We start from the raw sequence: 26,394 nt of genomic DNA, 5'->3' as shown, positions 1-26,394 counted from the left end.
ATACAGGTAAACCATGGATTACAATGGCAACTGGAGCCAGAATTTCTGTCACTAAGTGATGAAATTATAAAGTGTGATGTCATGTGACTGTATCACACAGCAGCAATCCCAGCAGTCCCAGTTCCTGTCATAACCCAAGGACTGCACATGTTGTTAAGGAAGAAAAGAAAGGAGTCCCTTGCAGGCAGGGACAATCAGGTGCCACAGGCAAATGCTGCAGAGCAGAGGCAGGTGGATGGATACCACAGGCAGGCAGGCAAAAAAGCAGCAACAGCGGGAGCACCTTGCAATCTCTTGCCAGTTTTCCCACTGACCTTCTTTGTGAGAAGCTGGCAGGAAAGGTTGCAAATGGTGATCAAGTGACCATGGGATACTACAACTGTTGTAATTGTAAACCAGTTGCCTAGAATCCAAATCATAATCAAGTGATTGCTGTGATGGCCACAACTTCAAGGACCAGTTTTAAGTCTCCCTTGATCAACATTGTCCTAAATTTGAACAGTTGCTGAACAAATAGTCATGATCTGTAATCAGTCCATAAATTCAACAAAATTTACACTACTGCATGGTCAGGATTACAGCCTCTTCTCATCATACTCTAATCTGATGCATATTTACTCTGAATAAAATCCAGTACAGTTCATTGTGGCATTTGTCATTGGAACTCTCTTTAGGGCTGTGTTAAGAAGAATCTCAAAGACAATAGAATTACTATGAGTCCTACCACATAAAGAGATTAGAACACTAAAATTGCCATTGTTTATACCACTAGTGAGATTAGGAGAATGAAAATAAAGGATACTTCCAGAAATCACCAATAACCAAGATAAATAATGCAGCAATTCCACATTTTTCCTTAATAAAAAAAATCTTCCTTATGAATAAAGCTAGGAATGTTACAAATTTATTATCTCATTTATTTATTTTGCTTTGTTTAATTTAAACAGAAGCCCATCTCACTTACATGATACCTCACAAATTAAAACAGCAACAACAAACTCATGTAAATAAATTAAAACAATCAATATGAAACAGAGAACCATTGGAAAGCACCAGCCTTCATATAATATAGATATCTTGCAGGCTCCCCACATCTCCACAGTATAACACGAGGCAAAATAATCCCAGAATAAAATCTTATCTAAAAATACACAGAGAAGACATATGAAATAGAGGATAAATTCATGAGAGTGCCAAATAATTAATATTTTATTGTGATAAAAGAATTCATTTACATAAACCAAGACATAACTATCCTTTGTGAGTACTACTGGTGTTCTGCCTATGGCTCAAACATTCCTTCTGAAGCAAACAAATAAAAAATAGAATATGATGGAATACATTTAATCATTAGCAAACTCTTATTAGATGCCTTACTATCTGCCAAGAAACAATCCTGTTTGGTTTATTTTTTTTTAATTTAAACTTTAGCAAATCATAGATGATCCACTTCAGTTAGAAAACATGGCTAAATCCATAGTATAGATTATTTCATATATTTCCTCTTATTAAAAATGCTCTATTTTGGAAATTTAAAAAAACTTAAATAAATTGTGCTCTATATAAATCTGATCGTTTTATCAGATAAATACAACTTTAGAAACAGCTTTCCACCACATATTCTACATTAGTTAAGGAGTACCGTATATACTCGAGTATAAGCCGACCCGAATATAAGCCGAGGCACCTAATTTTACCCCAAAAAGCTGGAAAAGTTATTGACTCGAGTATAAGCCTAGGGTGGGAAATGCAGCAGCTACGGTAAATTTCAAAAATAAAAAATCAGTGTTATTTGAAACTCAAAGTTATGTTTATTCAAGGGACCCGCTTAATTAAAGTGTTCTATAATATCAGTATGACTTATAATACTGCAAGTCTGCAATATTAAAATACTTGTATAGGGGATCCCCGGGATCCCACGAAGAGATCAAATCACAACCAGTATGCCACCTTCTTGGTATATTGTTTTTATTTTCACTGAGTTTTTAAAAATGAGCATTATTTCACCCTTTTTTTCTTTATGTTTGATTGGTATCTGCAATTTGTGTTAATTCTGTTCATACATATAATATAAATGAAAAACCCAGCTCTCTTAAAAAATATTTTAAGTTCTTTCTGGTGCTCCCTTTTAGAATTGGCCAACTAATATTTCTGTTCGCCCAACTAATGTCAGGCAGAGTTAACTGAAAAAGTAATTTTTCATGAAAGGACATTTTCCTAGGATTTTAATTGTTCTTACTGTCAGATTTCTCCTTATTTCCAGCTTGAGTCTCCTTCTGACAAGTTTCCATTGCTTCTTGTCCTGTCCTCAGGTGCTATTGCTGCCGCCGCCTCCTCCTCCTCCTCCAACAGCACCAGCACATTTGCTGCCCAGCGCTGCGGCTGAGGTGAAGCCGCCAAAGCTCCCGCTGGCGCCCCCGCAGCGTTGGGCGGATATCCGGCAGTGCTGTTGGAGGAGGAGGAGGCGAACCAGCCTGCCATCGCCGGCCACCGCTAGCCCTGCCGCTCTTCCCACCCCCTTCCAAGCCCCACAGGTCGTCCCATTCAAGTTATTGGGCGTCAACACCGCCACGTTTCCCCCAAGCCATCGCATTCGAATTAATGGACTTCTAATCCCCTCTCTGGGAGTCGCTTTCCCCGGGTTTACCCTATTTCGACTACCGAGGAGTCTTGCGGCCGCTGAGCCTCCCATTTCCTCTGCCCCGCCATTTCCCCTTCGCTCAAGAAGGCGCTAAGCAGAGACGCCCGCGACGGCGAGAACGGCTTGTTTATTTCCAGCCGCTGAGAAGACTTGCTTGCACTCAAACGCGCCTTTAAGCCGCGTCCATAAATACAAGCCGAGCCTTCTCGCTGCGTTCCCAGCTTCGGGCCGACCCGAGAGAAAAACAAACCAACCGAAGTACATTTTCTCTTAGCAGAGGCTTCCCCTCAAGGGGCGGCGCGGGAAAAGCCTTCCTAAGAGCCCCAAGAATTCTCGGAGGGGGGAAGGTTGGGAGGAATGGAAGCGCCCCAATGGCGGGGCGACTGAGGAAAAAGCCGCCTCTCCACTCCTCTCCCCCTCGCCCCTCTTCTTAGTTCTCACCGGAGAGGCGGCTTTATTTCTCCCCAAACTCCCCCACCCACATGAAAGCCCCCATCTCCACTAATGCCTTGAAAATTCAGCCGCGTAGGGAAAGCACATTCCATCGCATGCTTTCTCCGCGGCGCACCCCGCAGTCGCCAATCCAGCGGAACCACCGCTCGCCTGCTGCCTCCCCACAATTATCAGCGAGGCGTCGCTGGAATTCATACACACACACAAACACCAGAAAAGCCTCGAGAAAAGGGGGGGGTACAACCTCCCCTTTTCGCTCCCGTTAAAACAGCCGGGTTAGGCTGGCGGAGGGGCACGAAGATGGGGGTGTGGTGGAGGCGCCCGTCCTCCTGCCTTGAAGCAGCCGTAGACAGGCTCGCGCCGGCTGCGCAATCTTAACAACCTTTCCCTGGAAAACCAGCTGTTTCCCCCGACCTGATTCCTGCGTGCGTTGCATCAAACTAAGGCTAGGGATCCGACGGATTCCCACCTTGGACAAACAACAGCAATTGTTATTGTTGTTGTTATTATTATTATCATTATTTATCTCGAATGTCATCTTTCCTTGATCCCAACGACCAGGTGTCTCGTTTTAGCCGTCCGCTCATACCCCACCCCACCCTGCCTTCCCAAGCCGCTTGATGCTGGTAAGCACAGGAAGAATGGGGAGAAAACTTAAAACTAGCTACCGTATGGCGATGGCAGGCTGGAATCCCCTCTCCAAGGGATCCCCGTGCAGAAAATGCGGGGAGCAGCAGCGAAGCCCCGGGGCTTCGCTGCTCCATCCGCTGGACTGTGGGGCTTGGAAGGGGGTGGGAAGAGCGGCAGGGCTAGCGGTGGCCGGCGATGGCAGGCTGGTTCGCCTCCTCCTCCTCCAACAGGCAACAGCACTGCCGGATCCAGTTGTAGACTCGAGTATAAGCCGAGGCGGCTTTTTTCAGCCCAAAAAGTGGGCTGAAAAACTCGGCTTATACTCGAGTATATGCGGTAATTAAAATGTATAGGGACGCAGTGGCTCAGTGGCTAAGATGCTGAGCTTGTTGATCAGAAAGATCTGCAGTTCAGCTGTTTGAATCCCTAGTGCCATGTAACGGAGTAAGTTCCCATTACTTGTCCCAACTTCTGCAAACCTAGCAGTTCGAAAGCATGTAAAAATGCAAGTAGAAAAATAGGGACTACTTTGGTGGGAAGGTAATAGCGTTCCATGTGCCTTCGGAGTTTAGTCATGCAGGCCACATCGACCACGGAAATGTCTTCGGACAGCGCTGGCTCTTCAGCTTTGAAACAGAGATGAGCATTGCCCCCTAGAGTCAGTAAAAACTAGCACATATATGTGAGGGGAACCTTTACCTTAGTTAAAACATATTTATGCTTATAATGCAGATTTTCTCAGGAAAGGTCATTTACACTGACTGATTTGTTTTTGCTGGTGTACATTTCTAGAAAGAGAACTTTCAAGGTCAGAAAGGTGGGTGCGGATCTCACCTGAGGCAGTACAATGTTCCAAAGGGCAGGAGCTATGGCAGAAAAAGTTATTCTCTTGGACCCTATCAGTTGAAAATCTTTAACTGGTGGTGTCTGTCGCATGATTCCCTTCTGTCAATTAGGTAGGGTAGGCTATTCCTATCAAGGTGAAATGGTTCCACGGGTAACCTTGACCCAAGCCAGGCAGGGTTTTAAAGGTGATAACCAACATCTTGAATTGCACCCAGAGGCAAACTGGCAGCCAATGCACCTCACAAACAGCAGTGTGTGCACATATGTGTGTGGTGACGTTTGTGAGGAAAAAGGTACATCATGGTACCCATAGACACTATCTCACCAACTCCTGTTTATATTATGATATTCAAAATATTTAAATGGCTACACACTGGTTGACATAAAGAAAAATGTTAGGAAAGTATTTTTACCCCAGTTAACTGAGATTTCTGCATTATTTAAAATATCTCAATCTAGAACTGAGTTGAACTTAATCACACTGCCCTTTTTTCTAGAATGAGAAATTTTGCTACTCACTCCCCAGCTTAAATTCTCTCTCTCTCTCTCTCTCTCTCTCTCTCTCTCTCTCTCTCTCTCTCTCTCTCTCTCTCTCAATCACACACACACTCCACCTGATAGTAGGACAGGACCGTACTGCCACTTTTTTTAGCATAGGCTTCTAGATTCCTTATGATATTATTCAATAATATTTCTTTACTGAACACTTGTGCTTTTTGAGGAAGGGACAAAGAAAAGTAATGTATTTTTACTATTCTATACATCATATAAAACCACTAAAAATACTTTTTCATGTTGACATGAAAAAGACTATGTAGCCTGAGAGTGACAATAAACAGCTAGGGCAACAATATCCCATTGGCTTTGAATCCACTTGTGGGACATCTGCCAGACTGTCACAAAAATAACTAATTTTGCCCTTATGGTCAGCAAAAAAATGCTTTGCATGGCTTGGCTATAACAAAGAGATCTATTCTTTTATTTTAATAAAAGCATCATCTTAAAAGCTCAATTAATCAATTCTATGAGGGGTAGTGGATATGAGGGGTGGTGGAGATCAATGTCTAGAGACAATGTCTAGTGATGACCATGGCATATGGAAAACTCTGACTTGGAATACAAGAATAGTAAGAAGGGTCAATTGAAGAGATGTGTTGGGTATGTGTGAAACATAAGTCTCCTAACAGGATTCCTTGGGAGCTCACTTTCTCCTGGTTTCTAGGCCAGCAGCTTAACTACTACAGCAACTGGTCATATACACGTCATTTAATAATTTTAAAAACAATTCCTTTCTTAAAGTGATTTATAACAAATAATTTAAACTACTTTACTTAGGTGTCTCTCAATGAAATCAAACTTTGTCCTGTTATTGATGAAATAACGACTCTTTGATGTCTGCTTATCCACTGGTTTCAGAAATCTGCTCTGAAAGACAGCTTAGTCCATTTTCTTTCTATTGACTTACAGCACCCTGTAACATCTCTGTTGGCAAACTTACACCAGTGAAGACTTCAAATCACCATCACAATGATTATGTGGTAGCAGACTAGACAAACACTATAGGAAGAGAGCCATGTTAGGCTGCATTGGCAAATAATCAGGAGCCCAGGGGCGCCTTTTTTGCCTAAACAAATGCCATTTAATAAAAATGCAATATCATTTTGTGGAGGGGAAAAGAGGCCGATTTAAAACATACAGAAATAACAGACTATGCTAACTGCCCCACTCTTAGCGCAGAGGGGTCTTCAAACTTGACAACTTTAAGACTTGTGGAAGCTCTGCTGGCTATAGCTGACTGGAGAATTCTGGGAGTTGAAGTCCTCAAGTCTTAAAGTTGCCAAGTTTGGGGACACCTGCTCTAAGCGGGCACTCAGAAACTTTTCAGCTCAGACTCTCACCAAAGCAAACTCTCTTACTAACGTTACTCCTACTGTTTCCTCCCCGCAAAATGGAAGTGTCTTCTCAGCGCTTTCTTCAGCTATAGTTTCCACTCCGAGTACTACGAGTAGGAAGCAGGTCCGGACACTGCTTAACTTTCTCAATCCCCTTCACAGTCCACTTCGTGCTTCCCTTTACTTGGGCGGGCGTTAAGAAAGACGTGGAGCAGCAGCTCACGATCCAGTGCTAAGGACTAAGCTGTAACCGGGGTACCAGACAACCTGTCGGGGTTAAAATCACCCCCTTGGAAAGCTCCCGACTTTGGACCGCGTCCGCCAATCGTCGCGTTCAACTTACCGTACTCGTAGGAGGAGGCGAAAAGGACAAGCGCCCAGGCCCTCCTCTGCTCCACAGTCCCCTTCGTGGGGTTTTCATGGGTCGTGGCGACCGTTGCCACGGACGCTGCAGGACGGGACTCCACGGAGTGGGAGAAATGAAGTCCCCTAGCGGCTATTCCTGTGCCGCGTTTTGTATATCTGTCACTGCTGTAAACCGGGGTATGTGTAGCGGAGATCAATGTCGGGATTATTGTCATGACAGATGTGGTTTGTTTCATCTTTCCCTCCTTTCACTGCGTTTTTTCTGGCCTTTCTTTGCGAACTCAAGGCAATAGACATGGAAGGAGGCAGAGGAGGTCTGTCTTCTGGGAATTTTAAGTATTTAAACAAATGCACCCCACTCCAATAAATAAAATGAGGGTGGTGAATCCAAAATAAATTAACCTTTGTGTTTTCAGAAGTACCAGGGCACGAACCTATTTATTTCTTCCTCCTGAATAGATGACCAATATTAACTATTCATTTGATTCACAAATGCAATTCTGGTAAACCACTTGGGAGAGGTAGCTTACCTAAATTTGTATCTATCTGCTTCTTCCCTGAGCCTCTTTTTGTACTATTTATCTGAAAAGTTCTTGGGAACTCAAACATTTTCACATTCATTTCTCAGCTGGATGGGGTGCGAGTGGGGGGCTTCCTTTAAAATTGTAGACAAAAAAGGAAGTCCACCAATGTAGTCAAATGTTGCTCAGAAAGTTTATAGGATTTATATCAAAAATCAGTAGTACAGGTAGTCCTGTAGTGACCATTTGAAGTTACAACAGTACTGGGGGGAAAAAGTATGACCATTTTTCATGCTTACAACTTTTGCAGTATCCTCGTGGTCATGTGATCAAAATTCAAATGTTTGGCAACTGGCAGGTATTTATGACCTAGGGTCATATGGTCACCTTTTGTGACCTCCTGACAAGCAAAGTCAGTGGGTAAGCCAGATTCACTTAACAAGTATGTTATTAACTTAACAACTGTAGTGATTCACTTAACAACTGTTGCAATAAATATTGTAAAATAAAATCACTGTTAAGCAAAAGAAATTGTGGGCTCAATTGTGGTTGTAAGTCGAGGACTACCTGTATTACATATAGTACATATATCATCTACTAAAATACATGATTTACAACACACTAATGACTTGGTTAATAGGAAAATTCCCCAGGAGTAAAAATAATAATCCGAACATAAATTGAAATACCCCAGTCTATTTTAATATCTACAACCACAAATATTTCAGGTAGATCATGTCTCAATATATTTTTCTCTCTACAATAGAGAATACAATAGAATATTCTTTATTGGCCAAATGTATTGGACAACCAAGTAATTTGTTTCCAGTACATAAGCTTTCAGTGTACATACAAAGTAATATCATGAGACACCAATAATAGAAAGTAATAGGAAAGATAAGAAAGGTAATAGTAATACAGCCCTACTACATAAGTACATTTACTTAGAAATAAGAGTGTTAGTCTATACCAGTGTTTCCCAACCTTGGCAATCTGAAGATGTCCGGACTTCAACTCCCAGAATTCCCCAGCCAGCGAATGCATTCGCTGGCTGGGGAATTCTGGGAGTTGAAGTCCGGACATCTTCAGATTGCCAAGGTTGGGAAACACTGGTCTATACAACCGTGATGGCAAACATATAGCACACATTCCACAGGTGGCACGCGGTGCCATTTGTTAAGGCACGCAAAGCATTGCCCTGTCAGCTCCAGCATGCATGCGCACGCTGACCAGCTGACTTCGGACTTCTTTTGAGACCTCTTTTCACCCTCCGGAGCCTTCAGGCTTCCTTGAAGGCTCCAGAGGTTGAAAATCGCCCCTACGGACAAACCAGAAGTCACCATTCCCAAACTTCTGTGTTCCCCTTAGGGGCGTTTTTTGCCCTCCAGAGGCTTCAGGAAAGCTCCTGAAGCCTTGGGGGGGGGCTGTTTTCACCCTCCCCAGGCTCCTAGAAAACTTCTGGAGCCTGGGGAGGGTGAAAAAACGATGCCAAAAGCAGGGGGGGTCACACATGCATAGCATTATGGGTATGGCACGCCCGTGCACGACTCCCCCTGGGCTTCCCCCGCTTTTGGCATGGGAGCCAAAAAAACGTTAGCCATTACTGCTATACAATATGCCATTATTATATTTACATAACTATATATATTACCTTTTTATCACATCTTATTTTACGTTTATATTCTTATTCTTTGTTTCTATTCCCTAACCAGATATACCATATGTCCCAAATCAGATATTATTATTTCTCCTCTTTATTTCCATTGTCAGCCAATCTATCTCCACACATTCTAGCACTTTTTTTAATCACCATTCCATGGCAGGGGATACTGTCGTTTTTCCAGTTTTGCACATAAACAATTCTGGCCACTGTTATTATGTGTAAACATGATTGGATTTTTTTTACTATAATTTCCTCTTAATATACCTAATAAAAATAGCTGTGGTTTTAAATCTATTTGTTGTTTAGTAATTTTTCTCTAGCTACATTCTTATTTTTGTCCAATATTTCTTTGCTTGATATGTACATAAAAGGAAAGGAAGAAAAAATGAAAACAACCTGTATGTATTTATGAGTTATACTGATACCGAAGCACTGTAAGGAAGGAAATTGTGATACAAAATGAAGAAAACTGTCTAATAAAAACTAATTTGCAAAAAAAGAAGAAATAGACAGTGCTGTGGGAATTAGGTGTGCAGCAGAGTGAAATCCTCGTCCCAGTCCTAACCAACTACCCTCAACTTCCCGGTAGTCGCCCAGCTCGGACGAACCCTACGTTCCTAGCTAGGCGAAATCATATCGCTCGCCAAGCTAACGGGGTTTGCTTCCGGTTGACACCCGGAAGTGAAGATTAGAAAGTGGGAGTCGCGGCTCTCGTTCTTCCCGCTGCTGTCTCTCTGCTTGTTTTCCCCGATCCTGCTTCCTTTCGCTGCCCAATGCATCCGCGGCGCCCCGAGGGCTTCGACGGCCTGGGCTATCGGAGCGCCCGAGAGGAGCCCGGAGGCTTCGCGGCCAAGCCGGACCTAGGCCACTGGGTCACTACCCCGCCTGACATTCCTGGCAGCCGCAATCTCCATTGGGGTGAAAAGACGCCGCAGTTCCCCGCAGGCACGCCTTTGGTGACGGCTGGGCTCAACGAGGACCCGTACCTAGGAGGCGCTAGCACCAACTCCGGTGCGTAAAACAAATCGCCGAGTGCGGGAGTGGCACGCGCAGATTAAGAGCCTGGCCTCCGCCCTTAGGCAGCAGGTGCTCCGGTGCGTCAGGCACGCCTGCTCTGCAGTGTCCATTGGTTAGCTCCGTTTTGAAAAAGCCACCGGCAACGGTGTGCTAACCCATTCTTTGCTTTGGATGCTGTCCAGCACTTGCTCTGTAATCTATGCCTATACTATAGGCCCTATAGGTGTGTCTCTTTTTGGAAGCATCTTGTCACTTGAGTGGCATATGCTCGGCACTCCCCCCCCTCCAAAACAGTTATACAGTACTTGGAATAATGCATATAATTTAAGAGATAAAAGGAAATTAAGTATTTAGCTTATTTAGAAACATTCTATATCCTGCAGTTTATAAAGATGTCTAATGTGCTAAAAATTTTGGATTTGCTATGTAAATTCATTACAGTGATTACTAAAAATTCTATACTGAAATGTGTTCGTCACGTTCTGGCTTTAATGTATGGTTATCTGTCTTTTAGAGCAAATAAATCGGTTTGCAGGCTTTGGGATTGGTTTAGCAAGGTAAGAAGTTTAATTTTTCAGTAGTGACAATTTTTAAAATGCAAAGACCCTTTTGTTCAAAATTCATGTTCACTGTGCAATTCAGAAATTTAACACCGCCATTAAACTTTAAAGAAAATGTTACAGTTCTTTTGTTTTTATAACTAAGTTATTGATATTGTTAAATAACTGTTTAATAGTCGATATCTGTTTGTTCAGTTTCTCGATATTTATTTATTCAGTTTCTCAATCAATGACTCTAAGTGGCTTACAATATCTGAACCCACCTGATATTGCTAACTAACCAAGGCTCTTCATATTGTTCTTGCCTAGTTTTTGGCTACTAATACTAATGCTTGCAGTAAAGCTACACAGAAAAAAATTACTCATCTGGAAGGAGATTGTGTTCAAAGTCTCAATCTGGTAACAATTCTTCCAGTTAGTCTCAACCTAGATCAGTGATGGGCAACCTTTTTGGCGTGGTGTGTCAAAAATTGGCAAAAAATCGAGCATAACTTGCGTTGTGTGTCACTTCGACAAAAACATAATTTTGCGCAATTTATAGTTTAAACTACAAAAATGTATAATTGCAATATATAATTGTATTTAATAAACCAAAAACAAATTATTTAACATACCTGCTTAGTAACTTCTTTGTTCATCAGTCGATTTCGTATGTTGCCCTTGATATTATTGAACTTGTTTGGGGTGCCGTGAACCAGGGCTGTGGAGTCGGCTGCTTCCAGCTCCACGTCCTCATCAACATGCCGCTCCAGCCCGCCCCTGCTATGAATATTCCTAGTGACGCGAGGGCGAAGAATATGAATATTCATAGCGGGGGCGGGCCAGAGCGGCATGTTGATGAGGACGTGGAGCTGGAAGCAGCAGACTCCACAGCCCTTCCGTGAACTGAGATAAGTGTGGTGCGGTCGTAACCGACAGTCCCAGGAGTAGACTCTCTGTGCCGGCCTGACTGGAGAGAGGCGCGCACTGTTCCCGCGCTCCTCTCCTGCGGGTCCTCCCTCGCCGCGCTGATGACGTGTGTGCGCACGGCACGCACGCCTTATCAGCAGCCCCTGCACTCAGAAAGGGGCGGCGGCGATACAGTAAGTGAGTATGGGCGGGGGAGATCACACGTCCCGCCCCCCCGTTCCTCCAGCACAGATTCTTTCATCCTCGGTGGCCGTGCAGGAGCCGAGGATGAATCGCATGAAATCCTGTGCGTGTCACCCCAAATGGCTATGCGTGTCAGCACTGACACGCGTGTCATAGGTTCGCCATCACTGACCTAGATAGTGAAAAATTGGAATGATAAATTTTCAAAACAACTGCTCATAACTGAAAGAAGTTCATCTCTTTGGAAATAATCATCTGAACAAAAGACTGCTTAATTATGACAAATTATTCATAACTTGTCAATGATATGTATCCAATCCTAAAGCCTTATTAACACTTTGTCAACAAGATCTAAGTGGATGAATTGGATGGAGCAAAGGACTTCTGTTAGTTCAGTCCAATATGTAATGTAATTCCAATGTAGGCTGAAGTGATAATAAGCAAAATTCTGTAAAAATCTAATTTCTTTCAAAAATTTTACATAAGAAGTTTCTTAAGAGTGTTTATATTGATATTGAGCCACATAAATGTTTTGAAGATTCTGTTCATGTACCTTTCCCGTGAGCTGGCTTTTGATTTAGTTTAAAAAAATTAAGACAGGAGTTCTGGATTATTTCCATATTTTATTTAGATCATATAAAATTTTAGCCTTTTTACACCTACATCTACGATAAATATAATCTCATGAATTTGCGGTTGCTAAAAGACAATTGAGCACTTTCAGTGTGTCATTTCAATTCATTCAGCATTTTGTTCTGAACTAAATGTAAGTTGTAGGTCTGAAATTAGTTGTACTTTTTAGGGCCTCATGGTTACCATCAGTCTACATTGGAAATAAAGGAATTTTAAAATCTTTTTAGATAATTTCCATTCAACATATCTGACGTTAACTGAAACTTTAGATTCATTATAATACAGCAAATTGGAATAAATAATTGCCCCCAAAAGTATTGTCTGACTTTATAACACTACCACATACTGAGATATATGGTATGATATAAGACCATGAAAAGTAATAACTAGAATGCAGTTGACATAAGTTATTTATGGTTGCTTTTGAATATAAATTAAAATTCTTACTCGTGACTAATATTACACTCAATACTAGAGCAATTTCACAACCAAAGAAATTAATAAAGACATCACAACAATATTTTGGAAAATTTGAGCTTGTAAATATAGGTAGGCCTCAACTTACAACCATTTATTTAGTGACTATTCCACAGCATCTCCGTAGTTATATGCTCAGGGTTGCTTGGCATCTGTTATGTATTTGCAATAGTTGCGGAGCCCTGGGCTTATGTGATCATCATTTACAACCTTCCTAGCCGTTTTCTGGCCAGCAAAGTTAATGGGAAAACCAGTTTTGCTTGAAGACCACATGATTCAACAAGTGCAGTAATTTGCTTAACAGCCATGGCAAACAGGTTCATAAAATCAGGTGTGACTTACTTATTGATTGCCTTAGCATAAATTTTAATCTCAATTGTGGTTGTAAGTTGAGGACTATCTGTATATCCCAATTTGGATGGATCTTGCTTAAGTAACAACCAGCTCTACAACAAAGCCAACAATTTATCATGCTAGAAGCAATTGTTGTAACCATAATTAATAAATACTGCAGTTAACTAACTACAGAAGTTTGCAAAAACAATAGCAGCAGGGAAAAAGAGGGCACATTTGTCCTATTGTAACTATTTAGTAGACTTATAAATTACCTTATCATGCTCTGCTATTCATACTGGTTTTGCAGAAGTTTATCACTAAGCCTGAAAGCCAAATTGGTATCAATCATAAAAAGAAATGTTTGCAATTTATATATGGATTTTCCTCAGTACTGAAAGCAGAATTTTGAATACTATACTCACAAAGTGTATAGATGCAATTCTAATTCTATCTAGGTACACGTAAATTCTGTTTCTTGATTGTAATTGATATAGAAGTTGTTCGAGGGTATGTTCACTATATGAGATTTTTTTATGCGTTGATAGGCCCAATTGGCCATGCAAAAAGCAGTATAACTGTCAGATTAATTTCTCATGAGAAAGGAGACATACTACTTGTTTCCCTCACTTTCCTAAAACAAAACCACAAATCTAATAGAATGGGCTTTGCCAATTGGCCATTGTGGTGGTTTTTAACTGCTGCTTTTAAAGGTTCCATAGTATCCATAGGGTAGAGTAACCCCTCCCCTTAGAAGTGTGCTGCCTAGCAACTAATGCCAATAGTGCAGTATGTTTTCCTTTTTAAGTGACAGGGCATTCTCACACAAGTAGTCGAGCCAGCTATATAGTCCTAGTTGCTTACATGTGGCAAGGCTGACTGATGAAGTCTTGGACACGGATCATAACGTACAATAATTCCTGCCTGGCTGTTTAATGTGATCTGCTGATTTGTTTTGGTTTTTTGTGGCTGTGTGTGTACATAGATGGATTTCATAGCTAGCTCATGTAAACCGAATAGAACAGAACAAGTATTTCACATTTCATTATTTCCAGATGTTGTCAAACTGACTATTTTGATAGTTGAGTTTAGACAATTATCTATCTAGATACTACCTATCTAGTACCTAATGTATATTCATTTCTATAAATGCTTAATTTTTCTAGGTTTTGTAGGTTTTATTCCCTTCTATGTTTGTATTGCCAGACTACCTACATGTTATAGTGGCCCATCTGTGTCTTTCAGCAGAGTTGGACAACCTGGGATCCTTTGAAACATAAAAAAGATTGTGGAAGTTATATCAGAAACACATAGGCTGCCTGCTAGTATGAACTTATTTGGGGGAGGTATTTTGTCTCATCAGAATTCAAAACACCACTTCAAAACAAAACAGCACCCATCTTCTAATCAGCAGAATGGTTACTTGGTTTGGATCTAATAAATAAGTGGGGCTTCTGAACATATGCAGTACATTCAACGCAGACTGTTACTGAAAGAAACATACTATTCCCATTATCCCTATAGAAGCAGAATGACTCATCTTAACAATTTTCCATATTAGAACAAACATTTTGTATTTCTCATATATACAATAGAAGCTGTAGTTCAATATACAGCATAGATTTTTGCAGAAGACAGGTAGATGTATGTGTGAAGCTTATTGAGAGTTGTCTATGTGTTATACATCTTAATTTCCTAGATTATAAATTAGAATGACTAATGTTCTAATGAAAGTTGAGCATTTAAAATAATTGTTTCTTCACAGTTTATTTACAGAAAATGTGCTGGCTCATCCTTGCATTGTTTTGCGTCGGCAATGTCAGGTAAATTCTTTGGGCTATTGTAGGCTATTATTCAAATATTTGTTTTGTGTTTCTCTGTCGTGATTATATAATTAGGACAGTAGGTTCCATGCATATTTAGAATCCAATTTTATAACTTTTTCTGATATTAAAAATGTATTTCTTCCCTTTTGTAAAATAGAAAACAAAGGATATCGAAAGATTATGAAAATTTAGCCTGGCATAACATTCGTACAGCCTCATAACTCACATTTCTACATCAAATATTGTAAATAAATTACTTAGTAAAATACAACTGAATTTTTCATTTCAGACAGCTGGAATAACTTTCCCCTAAATTCATCTTTTATATTGATCCTTGTTTAAAATTTATTTTGTAATGAAATGACAAAGGCCTAATATTTTAAATATTTAAATGAGTAGATACATTGAGCTACTGTAGCATCCACCTTTTTTTCCAAAACTATGAATTTCTTGAAATCTTTATCAGTGTAGCCAATCTTAAGGTAAAATATTTAAAGAAATTCATTCAAGCAGTACAAATCTTTTGAACTAAATGTCTTGGAGCCCTGAGAGCACATAAAAACCTCTTCTCTGAATCAATAAGAGCATTGATAACTTTACAGCTTCATGAGATTGCTTCATAAGCCACTGCCAGTTGCTTCTCTATATGATGCATGGATACTTGCTTTGTACATATACATATATGGAGACATCTCAGAGCAGCTTCCAAAACAGCACAAGCCTAAAAAAAAACCAGCAAGAACTTCATGGATTCGGAAAAAAGAAATTTCATAAATGCTCCATCATGTTCAGAAGCACCACTTCTGAAAAAGTCATCCTCCTAATATTTTGAAGATAGGCATTTTAGTATTTGGATCGGAAGCAGGCAAAGCTGCTGTACCTTGGTGAATCTTTAAAGGAGCTTATGCCTTTTGCTGGTTTTACTTAGCCATAATGGCTCAGAAAGGTCCATATTTTCATTAAGGAAATAGTGACATGTGGTCAGATCCATTTCTGTCTCTTTGATATCTCCTAATTCTACTATGCAGTTTCTTAAGTCTATGCTGCTACCTTGCAAAACAAGAAAAGATAGATAAAACAAGGTGTCCGCACCACTTTAGGACTCTTTGGATCCAAAACTTGGAACTTCTAATTTAGGTGGAACAAAATATAAATGTAGATATGATTACACCATTTGTTTTGAATTTATTGTCACTAATATATGGGCTTTGATTATATTTTTTTTACATGTAAAAATATTCATGCGACATTTATTGCATCTAAAGATCCAAGGGATCCAGCTCACACACATCATTAAAGATTTGTAATCAAGATTTGTTTACACAAAATAAGCAACAACGATTTGGCATGTATATGAACCACATTGATAAATCTCAAATTATAAATTATATGAATTTAAGGCAGCTCATTTTTATATGTGTATATACTTTATACTTTCAGGTTAATTATCATGCCAAGAATTATCACCTTACTCCATTTACTATCATCAACATTATGTATAGCATCAATAAAACCCAGGTTAGTATTTATTCTCCATTGGAGATTTATTTATAAGCTTAAATTACAGATTTTTAAAGAACAATTTTTATTATTTTCTTATTTTATTTTATTTATGCACTGTGACTTTCTCACATGCTATAATAGTACAAAATGACAATATGTAAAAAGGTCATTATTTGGTAACATCGGCTTTTTCAATACATCCAATACTGAATAAATTATAACTTAAATTTTAGGGCCCCAGAGCTCTTTGGAAAGGAATGGGGAGTACTTTCATTGTCCAGGGTATAGCCCTTGGAGCAGAAGGCATCATCAGTGAATTCACACCCTTGCCAAGGTATAATCATATTTTGTCTCATTGTATTAAATAACTTATTACTAATTATTCATATATATGTGAAAGAGTCTTTGTTTGAATTGGTTAAAAAAATAAGTTAATCTAATAATTGCTTTATGATGAGAATCATTCAGAATAACAGAGTTAGAAGGGATCTTGGAGGTCTTCAGGTCCAACCATCTGCTCAAGCAGGAGACCCTATATCATTTCAGACAAATTAGTGTCCGATCTCTTAAAAGCCTCCAATGTTGGAGCACCCACAACATTTGGAGGTTAGCTGTTCCGTTGATTGTTTTCACGGTCAGGAAATTTCTCCTTAGTTCTAGGCTGGATCTCTACTTGATAAGTTTCCATCTGTTACTTCTTGTCCAGCCTTCAGGTGCTTTGGAGAACAAATTGATCCCCTTTTTTTGTGGCAGCTCCTTAGATATTGGAACACTGCTATCATGTCACCCTTAGCCTTTCTTTTCACTAGACTAGACATACCCAGTTCCAATTCAGTTGAAGTTTATATATTTGAACTTCTGCCCTTTCTGCCGACTGAAAAATGTTAAAAAAGCATCTTTAGTGTTATGTGAACTGTTACATGGCACTATTTCTAGAGACACTTACTTCCTCTCCTTTGCTGAGCCAATCCACTAACATGTGCCTGTAGGAGGAAGAAGCGAGTTTGGTATTGACCAAGCATGTTCCAAACACTTGTGAAGGTAGGCCAGCACATGTATGCAGACTAACCAGAAGGTCTAATAAGACTATCTGGATTAGGATCAGCAGCACAAAGCAGGCAGGCTCACATTCTTGGATAAACCAGATTTTTGAGGAAATTATTTTAACATCTAATATGAATATAGCATTGTACCTAAAGGTACGGTAGTCCTCAATTTACAACAGTTCTTTAGTGATCTTCAAAGTTAAAACAGCACTGAAAAAAGGAACCTATGACCATTTTTCACACTTAAGACAGTTGCAACAGTTGCTTGACAACTGACGCATATTTATGACAGTTGCAGCATCCCGGGGGCATGAGATCACGTTTTGCGACCTTCTGACAAGCAAAGTCAATGGGGAAACCAGAGTCACTTAACAACCATGTTCCTAATTTAACAACTGCAGGGATTCTCTTAACAAATGTGATGAGAGAGGTTATACAACAGATTTTGGGCTCAGTGTGGTTGTAAGTTGAGGACTACCTATATTGTATATTCAGATGTATTGTAAACTAATAATAATATATACTGAAATTATATTAATAGGAATTCTAGAAATAGGATAGACTTTGTTATAGAAAATTACCAGTTAATAAAACTTTCTGCTCTATATCAATGATTACACACCTTTTCTTATCCTTTGGGGTTTCTGTATTTTGCCTTTAAAATGCATCTTTACCTCCATATTCTGTATTGTTCTTAACATAAGTGTGTCTTAATTTTTCTTCAGTTTTAATGTAAGTAATGAGATTGTCGCAACGTCCAATAAGTATTAATAAGTAAAATAAAACAGCACACAAAGGTAATCTTTGACTTACAACCATTCATTTAATGACTGTTCAGAGTTACAATGCCACTGCAAACTGATTTGCGACCAGTTCTCAGACTTATGACTGTTGAAGCATCCCCACAATCGTGATAAAACTTTGGGTGCTTCGCAACTGGCATGTATTTATGATGGTAATCCCAATGTCCTGGGATTGCCATTCACAACCTTCCTAGTGAGCTTCTGACAAGCAAAGTCAATGTGGGAAGTCATATTTATTTAAGCACGTGATTAAGTCACGTAACGATTTAGTGACTTAAGAGCTATGGCAAAAAGATCCTAAAATGGGACACAACCGACTTAACAATTGATTTGCTTAGCAATGGAAATTTTGAGCTCAATTGTGGTCATAAATTGAGGACTACCTGTAAATATTTGCATTTCACCCAATACCTTTATTTTTATAGTACAAGAGCTTTTATATCCCTCAAACAAAACCCAGTATGATAATAACACTGTTGCGCCAACTTATTTAGAGTACCAATTAGGAATTGATGCTCCTTCAGTTTACTATAGATAATTCGTGACTCCTTACTGGAAGCATAGCATAAAGTAATGAGTTGGTATATATTCTGATTGTTGCTTGAATAAGAAATCTTTTAAAATTTATTTCAGAGAAATTTCATACAAATGGAATCCCAGGCAAATAGGAGGACATCTGACCCTAAAAGCGTATGTATGATTGTCAGTTTTTATTGGTAAAATGCTTGCTATTATCATACTTTCAAATTAATAACCACACTGGCAAAACAAAATTGAATGGTAAGCATAGTAAGACTCTCTCTGTTGTAGAATAACATCATCAATTTGAGCAGGATTATCTGGATTTGTTGGAGTACCAAATCCAGAATTCTCAGTTATAGAAAAAATATCATTCTCTGACTGAAAATTCTGGAAGGTAATCAAACACTGTGAATGGTCCAATTTGTGGATAACTTTCTTGAGACTTTCAGGTTTAGTATTTTTTAAATACTAAAATCTGTTTTCTTCATTTTATTCTGATGATTCCCTTGATGGACACACACAAATGCAGCATAGTTGACAAACTGACAGTGAATTCTTGTTTCTTTTTTTCTTCTTTCCAACTAATGAATTTAAGTAGCATTCAGAAAATTATACATAATGGTTTTGAAGAAATACAAAATACAAGTAGTTGTTGACTTTCACTGGCCATTCATAATTGGTCCTCTGATTTTTGACTGTCCCAGCACTCCCAAACACAAGTGATCACAATCTGAGTGCTTGGTCATTGGTTGCTGTTTAGGACCAGTTGCAACAGCCCATGATCATGTGAGCATCATTTCTGACCTTCCTATCAGCTTCCCACAAGCAAAGTCATTAGGGGAGCTGGCAGGAACTAGGAAGATGCAATCATATAAAGTCTTTGCTTTAAGAATCCCCCAGTCTTCATTTAATAAAAACAACAGGAACTGCTCAAATTGCCGTTGCATGGTCACATGGCATCATACTTTTTATGACCACATTGCTTGGTGATGAAAATCCTAGTTCCAATTACCCTTGCAACCTGAGAATTGCCTGTATGGCTGAAATAGATTAAATCATAAAGACTTATGGTGATTCTTGATTGGAATATTTGAAATTAAAATATGTGATTGGATTTTAGTAAATTGGATTTTGATTATCAAAATAGTAACTGTATTTATTCCTCTAGGTTGACTTGTATCATAGCAATGCCTTTTTATTCAGCAAGTTTGATTGAAACTGTGCAAGTAAGTTTTGATTTTATGTACATATTTGCATATTCTTTTGCATAATTCTGGGGGAACTGGAATTTGAAGTTTGTAGCCTTGGAACTGAGCTTTTACATTCTGTTTTATCTCTTTTGCTTCTGAAGGAAAATAGTTAACATTTCCAAAATCGTTAGATGCACCTCAAGATCAGGTGTCATATATTTGTTTTTTAATAGAATAATGTTATTTCTTTCAGAATCTCATTCAATTCGCTTAATTTAATTTCTAAAATGGAAAACATATTAACTATAATGAATAATAATTTTTTGAGACTAATGTGGCCCACAAACCAGCAAGTAGTGTCCTTCCCATGCATTGCTTTTCAAAGTGCTTACCACTTGGTGGCACTCTAAGAACTTCATAAGCCATTTAGCATAATAGTTTCAGATCTGTGCTTTCCAGTCCCGTTCATTTATTTATTTGATTTCTATAGTCGTCCGTTTCAATAAATGATTCTGGGCAGCTTACAATTCAAATATACATTACAATCAAAAATTAAAAAACATTTTAAAGCAATCGAAACAGTAAAAACATTAAAATCAATACAGAATGTTAAAACATCTAATTTACACATAAGAGCAAGATATCTTGGCCTGTTAACAATATAGCCAAGAGACAGCACTCTTGGCTCATATGGTACCCATAGGTTGGGAGCAAAGCCAGGTTTTACAAAAGCTTTACAAGAAGCTAACAGGGCTGGGGCCATTTTAATCTCCAAAGGGAGGATGTTCCATAGAGCAGGGGGTACTGCAGAAAAAGCTCACTTTTTAGCTCCCACCAGCTGACATTCTTTGACTGAAGGGATCTGCAGAGTGCCCATTCTCTGATCTATTTGGATAATAGACATTCTGGAAAAAAAGCAATTCCTCAAGTACCCTTGAATTGCACCATTGTTACCAGAAACACACTGGTAACCAATGCAGCTCACACAGAAGTGGTGTTATATGTGCCATATATCTGGCACCATATCGGCTGGCCCTGCATTCTGACCAGTTGAAATTTGCTAATGGTCTGCAAGGGCACCCCATGTAAAGCGTATTACAATATTCTCATCTGGGGGCTACAAGGGTATGAGTTATTGTAAGCAGGGCCTCCCAGTCCCAGTGTAGGCGCAACTGGCGCATCAGCCAAAGATGTACAAAGGCCTTGCCGACCACGACTGCTACCTGCTGTTTGAGTGGGAGTTACATGGCCAGGAGGATCCCCAGATTGCATACCAGGCCTATTTGGGGCAGTGCCACCCCATCCAGAACCAGTTGGAAGATCCTTGTCTCCAGAGATTCCAAATACCACAGCTACTCCGTCTTCCAAAAATCTTGAACTGAGATAAAAAGCAAAGCTGGCAAATACTGAGTATGTTTGTTAATCATCTAGAACAATGTTTCTCAACCTAAGCAACTTTAGGATATGTGGACTTCAACTCCCAAGGTTAAGAAACTCAGTTAGAATCTTTCAAACTATGTCTGATCACCTGTACTACTTTTACAAACTATACCTGATCCCTTTTACTACCGTTAGAGGTTCACTATATATAAGAGCTGAGGTGGCGCAGTGGTTAGAGTGCAATACTGCAGCTGACTGCCAGCTGCAGTTCGGCAATTCAGATCTCACAAGCTCAAGGTTGACTCAGCCTTCCATCCTTCTGAGGTGGGTAAAATGAGAACCCAGATTGTTGGGGGAAATATGCTGACACTGTAAACCGCTTAGAGAGGGCTGTAAAAGCACTATGAAGTGGTATATAAGTACAAGTGCTATTGCTATTCTGTAAAGTAACCAAGAAATTAAAACTTTAAATGCAGAGAAGACCTAACCCTAATGTCATAAAATTTGCATGGATCAATTACAGAAGATAATATAAAGTGAATATATGATTGGAGGATAAACCAAACATTTAATTATGCCTTTTATAATTTCATAAGCTTTAGAGCAACCATTTGGCATAATATTTAAATCATGGATGTCCAACTTTTTGCCTTGCCTGGGTTGTACTGAGTGAAGAGGAATTGTCTTGTCTGGGCTGCATATAAAATATATAATATAGTTAATGTGTATAAATCACACACTAATTTTAAAAGTTTAAAATCTTGTGCGGCTGCATTATAGCTGTCCAGGATTGCATGCAACCTCTGGGCTGTGGGTTGGACACACTTGCTTTAAATCAAAGCCTATCCAACCTGAAATACAATAGGTTTGAAATCTAACATTCTATAGAAGTTGATTTTTCTGAATAAATTTGAACCAGTCACAGTAATACATTCTGGGTATTTAGTTGAAATATTGTGTTCTCTTACAGAGTGAAATCATTCGTGATAATCCTGGAATTTTGGATTGCCTGAAAGAGGGCATAGGCAGAGCAATGGGCTTTGGAATTCCCCATAGCAAGCGACTACTCCCTCTACTGGCATTGACCTTTCCAACAGTCCTGCATGGAGTTCTTCATTACATAATCAGCTCAGCAGTACAGAAACTGGTCCTCTTCTTCCTAAAGAAAGAGAATTCTTCAAGCTTCCCAGCTGAGAACTCTAATTCTGTGCAAAACATGTTGGATGCTTATTTTCCTGAACTTATCGCAAGCTTTGCTGCCAGTCTTTGTGCAGATGTTATGCTTTATCCCCTGGAGACAGTTTTGCATCGCCTTCATATTCAAGGAACACGCACCATCATTGACAATACAGACCTTGGATATGAAGTTCTCCCCATCAATACACAGTATGAAGGGATGAGAGACTGTATCAATAGTATAAAACGTGAAGAAGGAATGTTGGGGTTTTACAAAGGGTTTGGGGCTGTAATTGTACAGTACACGTTGCATGTAGCTTTATTACAGCTTACAAAAGTTATTTACTCTACATTGCTTCAGAACATTTCTTAATAACTAGTGGACATGGCCATTTAGTTGGCTACATTTTCAGAAAATAAGTACAGTAGTGAAAACTGAAAGATTAAATATATAGTAATGATTCCTTTGTAAATAAAAACAAAGGCAAACATTTCCTTTACACAGACTATGGTAATAGAAAATTGAAATGCATAGATCAACACAAGGCTTTTAAAATATTGAAGTGTAAATAAAATATTAGAAGGCATTTTATAAATCTGTGCAAAGTATCATTTTCAGAGTGATGATAAATAGTAAGTACAATTCCACTGGCAATTTCTGCTGCATAACTATTAGAAATAAACAATAGCTACATAGAAGTAAAGCTGTGTTCTATTTAAAGCCTTGTCTCTTAGAGACACCTGCACTGAAGATTGTTAATGTGAAATTAATTTGGCAACTTGGAATAAACTGGAAAACTATGTACCTTGTCAGTTTTGTTGAAGGACTTTTCACATAATTACTGTAAACAATATTGCTAATATCAATAATATAAATGTAAACAGAATTTTATACATTATTGTTTTACAGTGTATCCCCCCCCCCGCATTGTGTTGATGAAACAGTATGTGGTACACCCACCCCCCCAAAAAATCAAAACTGAAAATTGTTCCATTACTTGCCAAAAAGGAAACTGGTTAAATTTTTTCTAATTAATTGCTGAGAAGACTATTTGTTATAGTTGACACTACTAGAATTGTTCACACACTATGGAATGCTGCCTCACTGCAACATAAACTCAGAAAAACGTCATGTGTGACGGTTAGTTTAGCTTTCTACCTCCCTAAGACAATATCAAATACTTTCCAGTGCAGGTTGAGTTCAGTTGAAGTAAATAATTCCAAATAAATATGTTATATAACAAGGACATTTTGTTGATATTGTAGCTGTCTCTCAGCACAGTATAATGGCTTTTAATTAAAGCCATTATTAATTTGAAATACCCCATTTCAAATGTGAAACAGGCGGGAAACTTTAAGCTGGAAGCACAGTGGTTTAAACTCTGAACAGTGCTGTTTTAAACTAAGAACAGAAATGTTTCAAACTCAAAGCACTTCAAAAGTGATCAAAATAACCCACTTTCCACTTGGCAGTTGTTTTACACCAAAATAGCATTTTGAATTCAAACAGGATTTAATTGGAAATTGTTGCACATCTCTTAATTGCTTTCAAATTTTAGCCTAAAGTAGGTTGCTTTCAGTATTGCTGATATTTTTTCAAGAATTGAATTGAACTTTAGCTGAGAAATCTGGCTGAATTTGATGATCTTTATATTTCCCAACCACAGCATATATTGTAATTTTAACTATTTAAATCCTTGCTTATTTTTTCCTGGAATAGCTGGGTGTAGAGCAGAATTATTTTACCTATTAGAATAATATGCAACTCTGGACTGCAGTGCATACTATGTTCCCTTTTAAAATGACATATTTTAAAAAAACACCTAATACATTAGATGTCTACATGCTTCTGGGTCCAAGCTGGATCTAATGTAAAATGTAAAAAATATGTATTTAACAATGCATAAATTCCTTTGGAATAGTTCCTGTCCCTTCCAACAATCAGTGTGTTGTAAAAGTAGCTGTGTCTATGAATCTACAAAACAATATTTCAGTTCAAAATTTATGTACAAAATTCAAATGTATGGGATACACCTACTAAATACACTCATTAATTATGAAGCACATCAAATTACTTCTGAAAGAAATTGAAATATCAAAGAATTGGTATGAGAAATGAAGACATCAGGCAATTTCTTTTGTATTCATACTGTTTTGCCAAAATAAATGTTCCAAACAAATGAATTGAAAAGAGGGTAATAGTAACACATTTCAGCTTTTCAATGTATCTCATAGATGTAATTTTTTCACAATGCTTCTGCTAGGTTGAATGCTAAGAGTCCTAAAGGAATTGTACACTTTGTAAGCTCTAATAAATATAAAATGTGCTGTGATGAATTTGTGGATCCCTCAGTTTACTAAATATGTTTCTCAGAATTCTGGATAAAAATTAAATAAAAATCAACATAAATTTTGTTTGACATTTTGGAAAAATATTTGGTTATGTGTGTGATAAAGTATCGCTTTAGTTTAAAATGTATAGCAAATTAATTTGGAAATGGTATACACAGATTTTCAAAAAATAAGCTCTTGTATGTCAACTTTAGTGTATTATTATACTGAAAAGGTCAGGTTTGGTAGACGATCATTATTAGTCAAATGATTTTTAAAACATGCAGAAAATAGAAGTATTTCAAAGGAACTTGGTATTGAAAATTTTTATACAATAAGAAAATGTTATCTTGGTTATATGAGGAAACAATGCAATAATATGTTCTAAGGCAGTGTTTCTCAACCTTGGCCGGAGATCCGGACCCTCCCCACTCTCTTGGTCTTCCGTAAGTCTGTTAAGACCTGGCTGTTCCGGCAGGCCTGGGGCTGTTGGGCTAGATTGATCTTCAGCCCCATTAAAATCGAGTGTATGTTGTGCCTTCCTTAACTCATCTTTGTTCTGTATTTTAAACTTTTTAAAATACTTTTAAACTGTTTTTATGTAAGCCGCCTGGAGTCCTTTGGGATTGGGCGGCATACAAATTATTAAAATTGGAAATTGGCCACTTGAAGATGTCTGGACTTGCTAGCTGGGGAATTCTGGGAGTTGAAGTCTGGACATCTTCAAGTGGCCAAGGTTGAGAAACACTGTTCTAATGCAATACTGTGACTAAATTTCTTAGAAAATGCTGACTTACTTGCTATTGTAATTATTTCCTGTGGGCTTAGTGCAAACAAGGGGCGCAGTGGCTTAGTAACTAAGATGCTGAGCTTGTCAATCAGAAAGGTTGGCAGTTCCAGGGTTTGAATCCCTAGCACCACGTAACGGAATGAGCTCCCGTTACTTATCCCAGCTTCTGCCAAACGACCAGTTCAAAAGCAGGTTAAAATGCAAGTAGAAAAATAGGAATCACCTTTGGTGGGAAGGTAACAGCGTTCCATGCGTCTTCAGCATTTGGTCATGCCGGGCACATGACCAGGGAGACGTCTTTGGACAGTGCTGGCTCTTTGACTTTGAATAGATGAGCACCGTCCCCTGGAGTCAGGGACGACTAGTACATGTGCGAGAGAAACCTTTACCTTTTACCTAGTGAAAACAGCTGAAAAAAATACTAAAGTATCTTATGATAGATTTTCATAACTTCACTAGTGTTTTAATATGCCCAAAATATGATAACTAGTTATTTGTTTTATTATTAATTAGTAATTTCTCAGTTATTCTCAACTGAAAAAAAAAATGTTATGTGATCCACCAGCTATTCTGATATTGTAAGAAACATCACATTTTGAAAGCATCAATACACTTCCTATCTTTCCAAACTCAACTTTAATACACTGTCAGAGGGAAAATCATTACCAGCACAATTCTGATCTTTGTAGCCACAAACAACCCT

General features: G+C 38.7%; 2 protein-coding genes across 2 annotated transcripts in view; one reads left to right on the top strand and one right to left on the bottom strand.

The window, feature by feature from the left end:
• The window catches only part of TMEM232 (transmembrane protein 232), a 143,036-nt gene extending 136,057 nt beyond the window's left edge, over positions 1-6,979 (bottom strand). Inside the window, exon 1 of the mRNA XM_032213862.1 lies at positions 6,806-6,979. The gene's annotated coding sequence lies outside the window, so the exon portion shown is untranslated. The remainder of the gene's footprint in view (positions 1-6,805) is intronic.
• A 2,714-nt stretch (positions 6,980-9,693) lies between these two features.
• On the top strand, positions 9,694-24,990 carry SLC25A46 (solute carrier family 25 member 46). The gene is made up of 8 exons (XM_032213781.1): positions 9,694-10,023; positions 10,544-10,586; positions 14,890-14,947; positions 16,391-16,468; positions 16,687-16,787; positions 18,936-18,992; positions 19,993-20,050; positions 22,365-24,990. Exons 1-8 carry the CDS (start codon positions 9,786-9,788, stop codon positions 22,941-22,943), a joined length of 1,212 nt encoding a protein of 403 aa, XP_032069672.1. The 5' UTR covers positions 9,694-9,785; the 3' UTR covers positions 22,944-24,990.
• Positions 24,991-26,394: the final 1,404 nt, after the last annotated feature.

Source organism: Thamnophis elegans, chromosome 3 (assembly GCF_009769535.1).
Source record: "Thamnophis elegans isolate rThaEle1 chromosome 3, rThaEle1.pri, whole genome shotgun sequence".
NCBI lineage: Eukaryota > Metazoa > Chordata > Lepidosauria > Squamata > Colubridae > Thamnophis > Thamnophis elegans.
The sequence above is the reverse complement of the archived record's forward strand: the minus strand, read 5'-3'. Positions and strand labels throughout refer to the sequence as shown.

Bases quoted from the DNA above. Each gene is read 5' to 3' on its own strand.
- SLC25A46 (XM_032213781.1), top strand. From the start codon at position 9,786: ATGCATCCGCGGCGCCCCGAGGGCTTCGACGGCCTGGGCTATCGGAGC. The intron at 10,587-14,889 runs GTAAGAAGTTTA...GTTTCTTCACAG, and splicing joins TTTGGGATTGGTTTAGCAAG to TTTATTTACAGAAAATGTGC. The intron at 16,469-16,686 runs GTTAGTATTTAT...CTTAAATTTTAG, and splicing joins ATAGCATCAATAAAACCCAG to GGCCCCAGAGCTCTTTGGAA.